We start from the raw sequence: 15577 nt of genomic DNA, 5'->3' as shown, positions 1-15577 counted from the left end.
AACTTTGTTTAAAAGGTTTAGTATTGATCATAATACTCGTTTGACAAGTGTTTGAGTATAGCTTGCAATTTGACGAGATACAAATTTATAGTAAAAAGATACATGAATTCTATCAAAGATATAGGAAAAAAGGCGATATATACTAGACTTAAATTATTATAAGGAAAAACAAGGTAAGATTCATCTGTTCTTCGTGTGTGTAGAACTTCATTTGGTAGGCCGTAAGGCCGGAATAAAGAAAGACTAGAACAAGTCCAAGGAGACATCTTTCAGAACAGTACATTTCCTTGAAGTTGAAGCTGATAATCCAGGGCAAGATTCCTGTTCTTCGGTTTCTCACCTTTAGTGAACAAATTGTTCTAACATACTAGTATTAATCTGCTGATCTGAGGCCCTATTGACATTAGCGCTATTGCAACCGATGTTCTGAGCTCTCCTCTTGTCCTGTTAATCACTAACATGGAACCATTTGAATCCTATATATAAGCAGAAAATATGAGAATTGTTATGAAAATTATTACATGGTCTATGTTTGAATATACTAAAATACTCCTGTTTAACCAATTATTAAGATCAAATTACCTCTGGCATGCATGCTTATTGCCGTGGAGAAGGACATGAACATGAAGCTAAAATAGAAAATGTTGTCTCCTTTTGCTGCATTGCGTCTATTTCAAGTTCCTTGTTCATATACTTCTCCACGGCAACATAAGCTAGCAGTTCCATGATCAGGGAAAGGATTCTCTCCGGCAATAGAAATTAAGGTTGGATTACAAGAGGGAGGAGGAAAACATAGATCGGGTCGACCTCACCCTTATAGAGTTATAGTTTCCTCCTCCCTCTCATAATCTAGTATGCCATACCATCCCATACATAGGAGAAGAACCTAACCCGATTGCTAGGCGATCACACTTTCATAATAATGAAAAGTAAAGTTAGAAAAAGCACAATCTAGAAAAGAAATTCACAAATTATTTCATACACACGAACGAGAGTATCCTCTAGGATGTTCCTGGTTTAGTACGTGCACAACACACACCCTAGATGGAATCGGATCTCTTCAAAGAATTTAAGGGATAAAGAAAAGTTTATAATTACCTAGAAAGACGTTGAGTATTGAGTAATATATACGGAGTACTCCATAAAGGGTAATTGAAAGGTGTATTTACCAATAAAAATGGCAACAGTCTTACGATGAAATGACAACATCCTTTCACCATTATTTAATGTTCCCAAATGACTTAACCACAAAACAACTTCTTTTTCCTCTATAAGGACTATAACTAGGAATATTCCTTGAATCAAATCTTGACATATTTATAACATTATTACAACATCTTAAAGTTTTATTCAAACAAAGTTGCCTAACTAATACTCCAAGTTTCCTCATAACTATATTAACTCATTCTGGCGACATCCTATATTATTATTCTATCTTCTCCTTTTTTTTTTTTAGCTATTTTTAAGGGATGCAAAACTATAGTAAATTCACATTCCATCAAAGACAATTTCTGAGTTACATATAAATTATAATAAGCAGCAAGAAATGGGGTCTTTATCTACCATAGATGTACCATTGAGGTATCCGAAAGCACGACGTGATGAATGTGTTATAGATTACTACCATGGTCTCCCTGTTTCTGATCCTTACAGATGGTATGTATGCATCCTTTTCCTTTATAATAAAAACTTATTACGTAGTGAACAATATATGTTTGTATTTTGAATAATATATGCTTGGAAAAATCAATGTTCAATATACTAATTTGTAGTGAACTCTAAGTCTCAATGCCAATGTTTTTTTTAATTGAATGTTTAAGATATCTAATTTCATCTGTAGTTCAACAAAGTTAGTTATTAATTTAAAGATGAAACAGTTATTTATTTAATTTGTTAGGAAGATTACGAAGTTGAAAAACATTATGCCGTGGTCAACCAATAACAAGGTTGACTTTTATTTAGGTGAGAATATATACACAAGTATTAGCTTATCAAACTTTACCAGTATGTTATTCAAAGGTCTGACACGGATGATCAGTTGCATGATTAGTATCATGTTTAACAAATCTATTACCCCCTTCTGTATTTTCGTACATGTTGACTGGCAAAAATGTTAAGGAACTTACTATATTATAATATAGATTAACTTTTCCGTCCCTATTTAACAAGTATATATGCTTGGTTTAACAACTAGTACGTATATTATAATATAGGTTGGAAGATCCGGATTCAGAAGAGACTAAAGAATTTGTGAAGAATCAAGTGGAAGTGACTGAATCTCTGCTTAAAAGCTGTGAAACAAGAGAGAAGATCAAGGAAAGGTTAAACGAGGTTTTCGAGTTTGAAAGGTTTCAAGTGCCTTTCAAACGTGGTGACAAATACTTCTACTTCCATAACAAAGGTCTTCAGCCCCAAGATGTGCTCTATGTTCAGGTTTCCTCGATCTCCTTCTTAACAATTATATATATATTATGACTTGATGCATCTTTTCATGTGTCCTAACTCCAATTAATCCTAACTGATTAAAACAGGATAGTTTGGATGGCGAACCAAGAGTGCTGCTCGATCCAAATGTTCTTAGCGAGGATGGAACCGTGTCTCTCCACATTTGTGTAGTGAGCGAGGATGCTAAATACTTGGCATATGGCCTAAGCATTAGTGGAAGTGATTGGATTACCCTCAAAGTGATGAGTGTCGCGGACCAAACTACCCTGTCAGACACTATAAGATGGGTTAGTATTTAGCTACTTACATGTAACATGTTCAAGAAAACTCAAATTTCATAACAAGAAACAAACAAATATAATTCAAGTTATGTTACTGATCCGAGTTATATTTCTTCATGTTATACTTGACAGGTCAAGTTCAGTGGTGTTGCCTGGACTCATGATAACAAAGGCTTTTTCTACAGCCGATATCCTGCCCCAAAGTAAGCTATTTATTTCAAGCACAAGCATTAGATAAAAGGACAAAGTTAGTTTCTGATGCTATATAACTTGATTTTCTACAGAGGAGATGGTGCAGATTGTGGCACTGAAACGAAAATTAATCTGAATCATGAACTATATTACCATGTTCTTGGTACGGACCAGTCTGAAGATATTCTATGCTGGAAGGATCCTGAACATCCTAGATACAGATTTTACCCTCGTGTAACTGACGATGGAAAGGTAACAAAAACTTACAACTACTGTAACTCAACTTTATGTGCCTGTGAAAATATTACTCCATAGTAAGGTGTTTCTGATATAGAAATGTTTCCTAGGTTTGTTCTGTGATTTCTGCATATGTTAATATGTTCGAAGATGTTTCCTCCGAGTTTCTATGCTTGTGATATTGGTTTGTAAGCTAATTTTGTTGTACCTTTGCAGTATCTTCTTCTGCAAATTGAGGAAAACTGTGAGGAAGTGAACAAACTCTATTATCTGAATCTTTCTTCCCAACCTGCAAATGATGACCTTAGAAGTACCCAAGATGCAAATGGCTTGCTTCCATTTACAAAACTTGTTGATGAGTTAGATGCACTCTATCACTATGTTACCAATGATGATAGAGTGTTTACCTTCCAAACAAACAAGAATGCTCCAAGATGCAAGCTTGTACGCGTTGATCTAAAACAACCGAATGTTTGGACTGACGTACTCTCAGAATCTGAAAAGGATGTACTAGTATCAGCTGAGGTTGCTAATCAAAACAAACTTATTGTATGTTACTTGAGAGACGTGAAGCATGTACTCGAGATCAGGGATCTTCAGACAGGGGCTTTTCTACATCATTTACCCATAGACATTGGCACTGTTAGAATTAGTGCAAGGAGAAATGACAGTACGGTGTTTGTATCATTTACTAGCTTCCTAACCTTCAACATAACATACCATTGTGACTTAGCAACAGATATTCCAGAAATGAAGATATTCCGAGAAATTTCTGTTCCTAATTTTGATCACTCTGACTTTAAGATTGATCAGGTAAGTTTTAAATGTTTATTATGTCCTGATGATATGGTTGGTCGGTTGGTCATCATCATGTCAGTGAATTGTCTGTCTGCAACTGTATTTCAGGTTTTCGCACCCAGCAAAGATGGCACAAAGATACCAATGTTCATAGTGGCTAGAAAAGATATAGTTTTGGATAAATCAAATCCATGTTTACTATATGCTTATGGTGGATTTAACGTTAGTCTAACACCGGGTTTTAGTGTAATTCGTACAATTCTTCTGAAACACTTGGGTGTCATATTCTGCCTGGCAAATATTCGTGGTGGTGGGGAGTATGGCGAAGAATGGCATAGAGAAGGAACCTTAGAAAGAAAACAGAATTGCTTTGATGATTTTGTAGCTGCTGCTGAGTTTCTTATCTCAAATGATTATACACAGCCTTCAAAACTGTGCATCGAAGGTAGAAGCAATGGCGGTCTACTAATTGGTGCTTGCATAAATCAGGTACTCAGTTTTACAAAATACTATTACTTGTAAATTGGGAGTAATTAATAACTGTTTTTTTTTGGAATATGAATGAGGTAGAGGCCAGATCTTTTCGGGTGTGCTTTGGCTCATGTTGGTGTCATGGACATGCTTAGATTTCACAAATTTACTATCGGTAAGTTGTTGTCAATAGTCAATACACTTGATTTCTTTAAAATTATCTTATGTTTATGGAGATGAATATATGTTCCATGTTTATAGGCCATGCTTGGACTGCGGATTTTGGTTGTTCAGATAAAGAGGAAGATTTTAATTCGATAATTAAGTGAGTCATTTTTAATCATCTTAATTTCATTACTGTAATAACTAGGTAGAAATGGATTGATTTAAGATTATGAAATTGCAAATCAGCTAGAAACTTGTTGACATTGTTTAGCTGGAAATGAATATGGTTCAGATATTCACCGCTTCATAATGTTAGAAGGCCATGGGAAAACTGTTGTGGGCGATACATACAGTATCCGGCAACCATGTTACTGACGGCTGATCATGATGACCGCGTTGTACCATTGCACTCGCTTAAGTTGCTAGCAGTAAGTATATATGAATGCTTACTAGCTAGTACTTGTATCCTTAATTAGTTTGTGAATGTAATGATAATTTGTTGTTAATAATGCAGACTATGCAATATACACTTTGTACAAGCGTGACAAGGAGTCCGCAGATAAATCCAATAGTAGGGCGGATTGAATGCAAGGCTGGTCATGGATGTGGGCGTCCAATACAAAAGGAGGTAATTAATGGCATCAAATTGCACGTAAATTAATTGAATGAAAATTAATTACATAAAACGTACACTAATTCATATTTATTGCAGATTGATGAAGCTGCTGACAGGTATAGTTTTATGGGTAAGATGGTGGATGCTGCATGGAATGATTAGTTTTATGGTACTAAACCATCTAACAAGTTGATGTAATTAGCAATTTAAATGAATTCCTGAGCCTAATGGCTCACTAATCACTATAGCCAAACTACGACCAGTGTTTAACACGCGGAGAAGCTTAGGCCTTTTCACATTATAGTTTAACACGTCCTTTGGTGGATTCAGGATCAATTTCAGTAGATAACACTAAACACTGTGTAGTTGCTTCGATTGACTGCTGAATAAATGTTCTAATGTACGGAGTATGCTTTGGCTTGGATCGTCTTGTAGTTTGGGCTTCAATTATTACGGAGTATTTATTAATGATCTTAACTTGTTCTATGAATAGGACATTTTTATCTGATTCAAGTTCCGTGTACTCGATAAAAAAAAATACTTCCTCCGTTTTTTTTTTTGGTGTCTCAAAATGTTATTTATATTTTCTTTTATATTATCACATAAATGCTTTAATATTTTATCAAAATTTGTGTCTAATGATTATTTTAACCAATTAAATTCATTGGATCATTTAATCTTTCACACTTTTCCAATGGGACATTAATTTTTTCTCATTTTTCCAATATCAGAATTTTGATAAAAGTGAAAACATTATAAATAAACGTAATTTGCCTTGATTAAATAAAATAAATAGAGGAATCTCAATGCACATTAATTAGTCGTTAATAAACGTATAAAAAGTCAAACGTAAAGAACAAAAAGAAACGGACAGATTAGGTTTTTTCAAGTACCCAATAAGTTTCCCTCAAAAAAAAAAAAAATACCCAATAAGTTCTTGGACCAATAAAAATAAAACTGTAATTGAAACTTGTTGCAATTGAGGGTGTTCAAAACATGCCCGACCCAGAAAAATGGATTGTACCACCCCGTATCCGCGATAAATGTTACTCCCTCCATATTTTAATATGAGTTACGTTTGAACGGCACGTAGTTTAGGAGAGTTAGTTGATTTTATTAAAATAGACATTTGTCAAATAAAACCAATTAAAGTTGGCTCTTTACCGATTACAACCTCAAATTTTCAGATTTGTAAATTACCACCTTAAACTTACATGTTCCCTTTCATTTACGCCTGGGTCATTTTCCGGCGAAATCAATCGAAATATAACGTCAATAATCTTATTACAACCCAATCATATAATTTACATACAAAAAACGATTAATCAAAAACTTTTTTCAGAAAATGAACCCCCGTAAACATTTTTCATTTCTTAACTCCATCAATCGGGTAAACTAGTGTTTATGCCAAATTTCGTCTAGGGGCGACACTTGGCTTGAGTCGACACTAACTAAGTAAACAAATGCGGAAAGCGATAAAAAGAGAGACGACACAAGGAGATATTGACTCGGAAAACCCAAGAATAGGGAGAAAAACCGCGGGTAGCTATGAGGCTACCAATCCACTATGTAATCCTAAGAAACTAAATAAATAAAAGTGCTTTGCGAATAAGTAAACGAATACAATGATTGTTTGCCAATGGCTAGAGAGCGTATAATGCTTTGATATTGCTAGAATGCTTGAGTTAACGTGTATCTTGAAGGCCGTCGGCTCTTGTTTATATAGTTTGAATCCAACGGCTCGATTAGTTGAGAAGATCCCGCGGAATTAGGGGTTAGTTAGTTCCGTTTGCCCCCACGTCTCTTGCTTATCTCCAACTATCTACGAGATCTTTGGATATTCTTTTGACCAGTTATAAATAGTTGACGGCGCTCTGGATCTTGGGCCTTGGGCTTTAAACTTAACCTATTTCTTTTAATCTCTCGCTGCTTATCGCTTGTCGCTTGTACACCGTCGTCTGCTGCCACGTCCGACCTGTTCACCCGACACGTCGCAACCTGTGACACGACAACACTTGGTCGACACGACATTATCGAACATCAAAAAGGTTATGTCGTTAGTACAAAAAGTGGGATAACAGTTTTCCCCCAATTGTGATTTTGCGAAGGCTCACGAGGCAAAAAATAACAATTTAAATTTCAAAAGAAAACTGCTTAACTGCTTCGGTCGTGGGGAACCGCTACAAATTAAAGGCAAATAAATAGATATCAGCGCATGCAATAAATATTCATAGAAAAATTTCGAGAAACTTTCAGATCTGAAAACAAGAGAGAGAAAGAAAGAGAAAGAGAGGAGTAGAATCGTTTCCCTGTTTGATTCCACAAATACCCAGGTAATTTCCGATCAATTTTCTTCGTTTTTCCGTTGAATTTTTAGAGATAATGGTTAGATCCAAGTCTGTAGCGGTTAAGGAGAAAGATGAGGCCGGGTCTAGTCGGGTTAGCTTGAACAACCCGTTTTACTCTACGGTTGAGAACCCGGAAGTGTTTATCAAGCTTGCAGGTTTGCCGCCGTCGGCGGAGGTTGTAATTCTCGGCCCTAAGGACAATGCCTTTCATTGTCCTGAAGGGTATATATGTGGTATTTTATGAGTACCCGTTTGTGATTGGGTTGAGTTTTCCTTTCACACCGTTGGCTAGATCCTTTATCGAGGTACTCAATTTGAGTCCTGGTCAGTCGATGCCTCAGATCTGGAGAATTTTTTTCGTTGTGCAAAGGGTTACCTCAGATTGGAGAAGGCCGTTCAACTTGGCCGACCTGATGTACACTTATGATCTGAAGATGAAAGAATGCAATCGGTATACGTTGGGTACGAAGAAAGGGATGAGCAATTTGGGTGTTGGTCTTGGTGTAAACGACAGGGGCTGGCAGAGTCGTTTCGTTTTTGTGAATAAGGACTCGTTGGGAGAGTCGGATAGTTTTCTGGTTGAAGGGTGGACGACGAAAGGTAATATTGTTTTTTTGTTCGGGTTTTGCTGTTTTACTGAACGTCGCCTTACTTGGTGTTGTTTTGCAGTTATCAACGCGTCGTTGGCGGGTTTAAACTCAGATTCCTATGACAAACTGTGAAGTTTTTGGGGTATTCTGTTGATGACAGGTCATTTCGTCGCAACGCGGGTCGCTTGGAAGGTTAGCAAGTGGGAGACGTTGACGAGGAAGAGGTGGAAGAAGAGTCGGATCGTTTGGCTCGTCAACGAAAGAGGTTGGATTTGCTTGAGGAAGTTGTTGCGAATTCGTCGTATGACGAGGCTAAGGTGAATTTAGAGGGTGAAATGGCTGATACTTCAGGTATGGTTTTGTGTTTTTGTTTATGTCGTGTTCTGGTTTTTTGGTTAGTGTATGTGAGACGTGATATATGGTTTATGCAGAGCATACTTTGCCGTCCAAGCCTTTGGCTAGGATGTCTCAGAGTGAGATGATGGAACGTGCGAGGAAGAGGCTGAGGTATTCCGTTGCATCTGGTGGGCAAAGTCTGTCTATTGTCCCTCGCCACTCTAAGATAGGCGTGTCGCCTGAGACGCTTGTCATTATTGGTGGCGAAGGTTTTAATCCTATAGCATCGTCGTCGCCTCCGAGGCCGTTCAAGGCGTCGTCGTATGATGTTTCCCTTAGCAAGGCCCCTGCTGCGTCGACCAAGAAGTGTGCAGTTGAGGTGAAAAGTCCTGTCGAGAATATCAGCATCTCTCGTCCCCAAACTTCTTGGCCGACGGTGACACTGTTGTTGTCTGGCCGTACGCGGATTGTTTGATACTGCCCCCGACGTACCGGCGCTATCGCGAGGCGACACAGGTGGTTGTTGCATCGGATGTTGCTAAGCTGAGCTTAAGGGTAAGTTTGTTTTACGTTTTTGCGTCATTAACCGGTCGTCGTGCGTTAATTCGTCGTGTGGCGTTTGTGTTGCGCGCATGACGGTCGTGTGTCGCTGATTGTTGTGACATCTACATGTGCAGGCGTTCCAAGCCTCGTTGGTCTCTCGTAAGCATTGTGCGCAGTTAGACGATGAACTGGCCGATGCTGGAAAATTAGTCGCATCTGCGGAAAAGGAAGGATCATCGTGGGAGTCGAAGTGGAGGGTTGCTGAAAAGAAGGTGGCTGATCTGACGGCGGTTGTGAAGGCAAGGGATGAGCAGGTGAAGGCTAAAGACGATCAGATCAAGACCATGAGGAAGGAGATTGGGGATGCGAGGGATGAGTTGGCTTTGCAGGCGATAGAGATGGGAGGGCTTAGGAGTTTGTATGACGCTTTGCAGGAAGAGTTTAAGGACTGCAAAGCGTTGGTTGTCATGAGGACGAGGGCACAGATGATGTTTTCTCATTTGATGGGAAACGAGAATCTGGCCAGCGCAGAAGGAGGTGGACAACTACTTGGCTTGCGGCGGTACCATGGCGGAGTTGGCAGTGCCGGTGGTGGAGTTGGGGGCGAGGTTGACGACACTGCAAGTACGGAGGTCAATGAAGTTGTCGTCGACCAGTTGGTCGAAGATGCTCCAGTCGCCCCTGCTACTCACGAAGGAGAGGAAGCTCCAGTTGTCTCCACGCAGGAGGAGGAAGTGAAGAGGGAGACGGCAGAGGTGGTGGTTCCCGTCGACACTGATGTGCCCCCAGAGCATGTGAATGAAGGCCCCATCCCCCCCTGAAGGAAATAATGCCCTTGGTCCAAGTATGCATTCAATGTTAAGTCTAATAAATGCGGTTCAGTATTAATTAACAAGTTAATAATTCAGTGAGATCAAGTGAGCTGAATGCCTAGCTAGAGGCCGCTTCAGTTCAAGTGGAATTAATGATATTAATCCACAGCTTACTCTTGACTGAACCCGTAGGGTTACACAAATAGTACGTAAACGGATCAAGTATTTAATGGCATTAAATACTCCATCTATGGATATTCGGAATCGACGGATCTTGGTTTCAGTGGGAGCTGAGATCGTCACAGGCAAGAAATGAATACTCCGGAAACGATGATATTGCCGGAAACGGAAATATGGATCGTATCGGAAATATAAATATTATCCAAGTCGTAGATGTTGCCGGAAACGGAAACATGGTACGTATCGGAAAATATTATCGGAAATGAATTCCGGAATCGGGAAATTAATCGGAAGCGTATCGTACGAATTAGCATCGGACGAGGCCTGCCAGACGAAGACCCAGCACGAAGCCGGGCCATCGCCCAGCAAGCCAGCGCGCCACAAACGCACCAGCCAAGGCTGCGCCAGGCCCACCGCAAGGCAGGCCCAGCGCGCGCCAAGGCTACGGCAGCGTGTGGGCTTGCGGTAGTGGGCTGCGAGCTCGCGGGCTGCGCGCGCGCGCATGGCGCCCCTCGTGGGTTGCTGTGCGTGCGTGTGTGTTTGTGTGCTACTCGAATCCTAAAGCTACCGGGATTTGTCATATGATTAAATCTAATCCTAAAAGATTTAGTTTATTTAATTAGAGTCCTAGTAGGATTATAATTAAATAAATTAGTATCCTAATAGGATTCCAAATCCTTTTCCATAACTCTATAAATAGGTGCCTAGGGTCACATATTTACATAGAGCATTCAAGTATTCAAAGTGAGTTTTTGAGAGCAAAATTCAATTACACAATTGCCTATAAAGTGCCGAAAATAAAGTACCTTAAGGGCGATTCTAGTTGGTCAATCTTAAGGCGGATCCGGACGTGCTGTGGACTATCTACGGAGGGACGACACTTGGAGTCCTAAAGACTTGTTCTTGTTCGGTTCGGGCGCAGCTAGGGAGGGCACGCAACAAAGAGTATGCATCTAAACTATGCTAAATGATTATGTGTAAATAATATGTTTTCCTGGCTTTATGGTTTTTCCGCATGATTTATGAATTGTCATATGTATCATAACCTAACAGTGGTATCACGAGCCTCTTATTATTTTCATAATCTAAATTGCATGAACATGGTTAAATATTACAAAATTGCAAGAATTAAAAGGGGTGATTAATTTTCGTAATTGTTAATTAATTGCAAATTGCGTTTATTTAATTATACGTACGCAGTTTTTCGGCAGTTTCTTCGTTACTCATCCAAATCGAGTGATTTTTGTGTCAATTCCGCATGTAAAAGGCATTCTAAAATTTTGACAAAAAAAAATTTTTCTGCCGAACCCAGAATTCTCAAATTCGAAGCCTAACTATGACTTTTCGGAGGTTTTCGTTTTTCGAATGCAAAATTTCGTAAATTTAAGATGTTAAATTAAATATTTGCGATTCTTGTTGATAAATCTTGAATTTTTGATTGACCTACTGTATATGTTTAACAAGTTTGAATTCCTAGCCTTGTTAATTATGCAATCTAATTTGTAATTATGATTAATTTGTTGAAAATTAGAATAATTTAGAATTAATTTGATTTTCATAATTTATTATAATTTAATTAGATACCTATGATTAAAAACCACCATAAAATTGTAAATTTATGATAAATTTTAAAGTTTTATGACCTAGGCTTGAATCCATGTTAATCGGAAATCAATTGAATAATAAATTTTCGATTTTTCGCCCTAAAATTATGAAATTACTATTATTTATTAATTTGTCATTAATTTTAAATATAAATTTTTTAAATTTTATGCGATTCGCTCATATAACTTGCACGCACAAAGCAATGGACGCTACGAGTTACCCTTAAGGGGTGTTATATAGTGCGGGCATGTGACGACGAGCAAGGGAGCTCGTCGCCCACGCGGCACGAATGCAATGAGCAAGGCCATGGTGCACGAGCACAAGGCAGCATCCCATCCTTGTGTCGTGGGCTGTGAGCAATGGACGAATGGGCTAGGGCGAAAGCAAGGCACAGTAGTCGCGTGTGGGCAGCAAGCGAGCTGCGCCACAGCGCGCACTGCCTCGCGCAAGCGTGCGGAGCCTCGCGCGCAGCGAGCGCAAGCTCGCGTGCCACGAGTGCTACGCCCAGCGTCGATGCCTCGCGCAGCGAGCGAGGCTCGCAGGATCGAGCGCTGGCAAGCGCGCGCAGCGAGCGCTGGCGAGCGCGAGCAATGGCCCGCATAAAGCGAGCGCTGGCGAGCGCGCGCAGCGAGCAATGGCCCGCATAAAGCGAGCGCTGGCGAGCGCGCGCAGCGAGCAATGGCCCGCATAAAGCGAGCGCTGGCGAGCGCGCGCAGCGAGCGCTGGCTCGCATGAAGCGAGCGCTGGCGAGCGAGCGCAGCGAGCGATGGCTCGCGTGCATCGAGTGCTGGCGCGCGCAGCGAGCACCAGCTCGTGTGATGCCTTGCGAAGGAAAGCAGCAGCAGCGATGCGACGCAGCGCATGGGCTGCGCGCATATGGCCAGCGATGGCTGTGTGCGTGTGGCCCATGGGCGTGCGTTGCGTGGGGTTGTTGCGTTGCGATTGGATCGTTTTTGAAATTTTAATTTGAAATTTTCAGTTTACGTAATTTTAATTAATTTTAAAATTGATAATTTAAATTATTTTCTTGGATTTTAATTTTGAATATTGTAATTATAATAAATTTGATTTATTCTAATTATTTTACTAAAATTAAAATCATGAATTAATTTAAATACGACTGAAATTAAATTAAACTTTTTGGATTCAATTATAAATTTATATGAGCTTTAAATCTTAATTAAATTTGTATGTTTCCGGTTAGACTAGAAATACATTTTTATGTTTAAAATTAGTAAAGCATATGAATTTATTGGTTTAAGTGGGAGCCCCTTTTAGTCATAAACTCTTGATTAGGTCTACAAATCCTTAAGGTTAAAACAACTTGATTAGAATTAATAAGGACTGAATAATTGGTAGATTATTGGTGCCCTTGATTAATTGCTGCAAATGTTTATGTGATGCATAATGTGTTTTACTAACCAGCTATGTGGGCCATTCATGATAATGAATGGGTGAATGGTATATATTGTATATGTACTGTTTTGCAGGTTATGAAGTGACTAGTATGGCCCAAATAGGATAGAAAATATGGTCTGCGTACCATTAATTTGAATGTAATTGGTCTAAAGTACCAAAGTTGTTTTTCAATTCAAATATGGTCTGCGTACCATTAAATAGTTGTAATTAGTTTTAATTATAGCTTATTCTATTTGAAGAAAATGGTGCCTCCCACGGAGATTTTCAAGATGGACTTTGAAGTTAAAGCTTCAAGATGAAGTCGGGCCATACTAGATCACATTTATCTTATGCATGTTTTAAGTTATTTATTGCTTTTAAATATGTCTTAAAATGCATGAGATCAAAAGCTTGATTATGTTGCATGATTAAGGATTTTAGTTCACTTAAAATCTAACCAACATAGTAAGAGCCTTAAGTTCCAAACTTAAAAATTGAGTTAAAAGGTGCCATGCCAAAATATACACTTGCTTGGATATCCTTTACATCAATCTAGTAATAGTTTTCGCTCACCGAGGTGTTACTTATTGGTCCTAAAGGGGCAAGGTACACAAATAATTGTGAGTACATGTTAGTTTTGGTGAAACTCAACGATATAAGTAAGGAGTCCTTTTATGTCGTGGTAAAATCGATAGGTTTACCTAATAAGTTCTTAGACGTACCTATCAACCAAAAATAGTTTCTAGACTATTAGCAAAACGCTTTTTCTTATCTAAGATGTTTTAGGATTAAGTCGACAAACTGTGCTTAATTCTTCAATGATTTTAGGATCTTGGAATCATTTTATTCACACCTGCCGGAACAATAAATTCGAATAAAATGCTAATAACTTGTTGAAATTGCATGATTGCTTTAATTTTCAAGTTATTAATCATGATAAATGTTTAGACTTTGCATGCTTCAATGTATGTTTTAATCTGTTAGGTTATGATACATATGACATTACATAGATCATGCGGAAACAACCATTAACCCAGGAAACATATTATTTACACATAATCATTTAGCATAGTTTAGATGCATACTCTTTGTTGCGTGCCTTCCCTAGCTGCGCCCGAACCAAACAAGAACAAGTCTTTTAGGACTCCAAGTGTCGTCCCTCCGTAGAAAGTCCACAGCACGTCCGGATCCGCCTTAAGATTGACCAACTAGAATCGCCCTTAAGGTACTCAGAAAATTCGGCACTTTTGGGGCAAGATGGGTGTTTGAATTTTCTCTCAAAAAAAAACTCACTTTTGAATACTTTGAAACTTGTGTATAAATTATGACCCCTAGGCCTTTATTTATAGAGTTATGGAAAAGGAATCGTAATCCTAGTAGGATGCGAATTAATTGGAATTAGAATTCTACATGAATTCTACTTAATCAATTTATCCAATAGGAATAGACATTTAATCATACACTGACTCTTGCAGATTCAGGAATCTCGCATGAGCTCAAACTCACACACACACGGCAGCCACAAGGGCTGCCCACGCATGCGAGCAGCAGCCCACGCAGCGCGGCCCACGCATGCGTGGCCTTGTGCGCGCTGGGCTGTGGCGTGCGTGCTTGCTGGGCGATGGCCTGGCTTCGTGCTGGGCCTTCGTCCGGCAGGCCTCGTCCGATGCTAATTCGTACGATACGCTTCCGATTAAAATTCCATTTCCGGAATCTATTTCCGATACGAACAATATTCAATATTTCCGATTCCGGAATTAATTTCCGTTTCGAACAAATATTTAATATTTCCGTTTCCGGAATTATTTTCCGATTCCGGTAATATTTCCGATTCTGACAATATTTCCGTTTCCGGCAATATTTCCGATTCTGGTAATATTTCCATTTCCAACAATATTTTCCGATACGTACCATGTTTCCGTTTCCGGCAACATCTACGACTTGGATAATATTCATATTTCCGATACGATCCATATTTCCGTTTCCGGCAATATCATCGTTTCCGGAGTATTCATTTCTTGCCTGTGACGATCTTAGCTCCCACTGAAACCAAGATCCGTCGGTTCCGAATATTCATAGATGGAGTATTTAATGCCATTAAATACTTGATCCGTTTACGTACTATTTGTGTGACCCTACGGGTTCAGTCAAGAGTAAGCTGTGGATTAATATCATTAATTCCACTTGAACTGAAGCGGCCTCTAGCTAGGCATTCAGCTCACTTGATCTCACTGAATTATTAACTTGTTAATTAATACTGAACCGCATTTATTAGACTTAACATAGAATGCATACTTGGACCAAGGGCATTATTTCCTTCAGTCTCCCACTTGTCCTTAGGGACAAGTGTGCATTTCCTAATTCCTTTGTCGCTCGATGCTTGCTCTTGAACATAAGGTAAGAGTTGTCATCCTTATTATGTCCAGAGGTGTTCCTCGGTTTCAGAGTTCAACTGATCAAATAAACAGATAATCATAGCCTATGATTCATCCGAGCACGGCCATGCATTTCACAGTTTCTAGCTCTCCGAGTGGCCTTGTACAACTTTTAAGCATCTCAT

The 15577-nt window shown here is 39.1% G+C and overlaps 1 protein-coding gene and 1 long non-coding RNA gene across 2 annotated transcripts; one reads left to right on the top strand and one right to left on the bottom strand.

The window, feature by feature from the left end:
* Nucleotides 1–16: 16 nt before the first annotated feature.
* On the bottom strand, nt 17–1334 carry LOC130460749 (uncharacterized). Its single transcript, XR_008920865.1, has 2 exons — nt 583–1334; nt 17–476 (listed from the first exon to the last, which is right to left on the bottom strand). It is a non-coding gene; the product is annotated as an uncharacterized lncRNA (long non-coding RNA).
* A 112-nt stretch (nt 1335–1446) lies between these two features.
* LOC110793813 (uncharacterized) lies at nt 1447–5695 on the top strand. The gene is made up of 12 exons (XM_021998725.2): nt 1447–1656; nt 2214–2433; nt 2532–2732; nt 2859–2929; nt 3011–3170; nt 3372–3968; nt 4062–4442; nt 4524–4599; nt 4686–4749; nt 4882–5017; nt 5104–5217; nt 5302–5695. Exons 1-12 carry the CDS (start codon nt 1547–1549, stop codon nt 5365–5367), a joined length of 2196 nt encoding a protein of 731 aa, XP_021854417.2. The 5' UTR covers nt 1447–1546; the 3' UTR covers nt 5368–5695.
* The last annotated feature ends 9882 nt before the right edge of the window (nt 5696–15577 follow it).

This window comes from Spinacia oleracea, chromosome 5, assembly GCF_020520425.1.
Source record: "Spinacia oleracea cultivar Varoflay chromosome 5, BTI_SOV_V1, whole genome shotgun sequence".
NCBI lineage: Eukaryota > Viridiplantae > Streptophyta > Magnoliopsida > Caryophyllales > Amaranthaceae > Spinacia > Spinacia oleracea.
This window is presented reverse-complemented; position numbering and strand designations above follow the sequence as displayed.

Coding starts and splice junctions, on each gene's coding strand:
- LOC110793813 (XM_021998725.2), top strand. CDS start 1,547: ATGGGGTCTTTATCTACCATAGATGTACCATTGAGGTATCCGAAAGCA. Junction 2,434..2,531: donor AAGATGTGCTCTATGTTCAG/GTTTCCTCGATC, acceptor TGATTAAAACAG/GATAGTTTGGATGGCGAACC. Junction 3,171..3,371: donor GTGTAACTGACGATGGAAAG/GTAACAAAAACT, acceptor GTACCTTTGCAG/TATCTTCTTCTGCAAATTGA.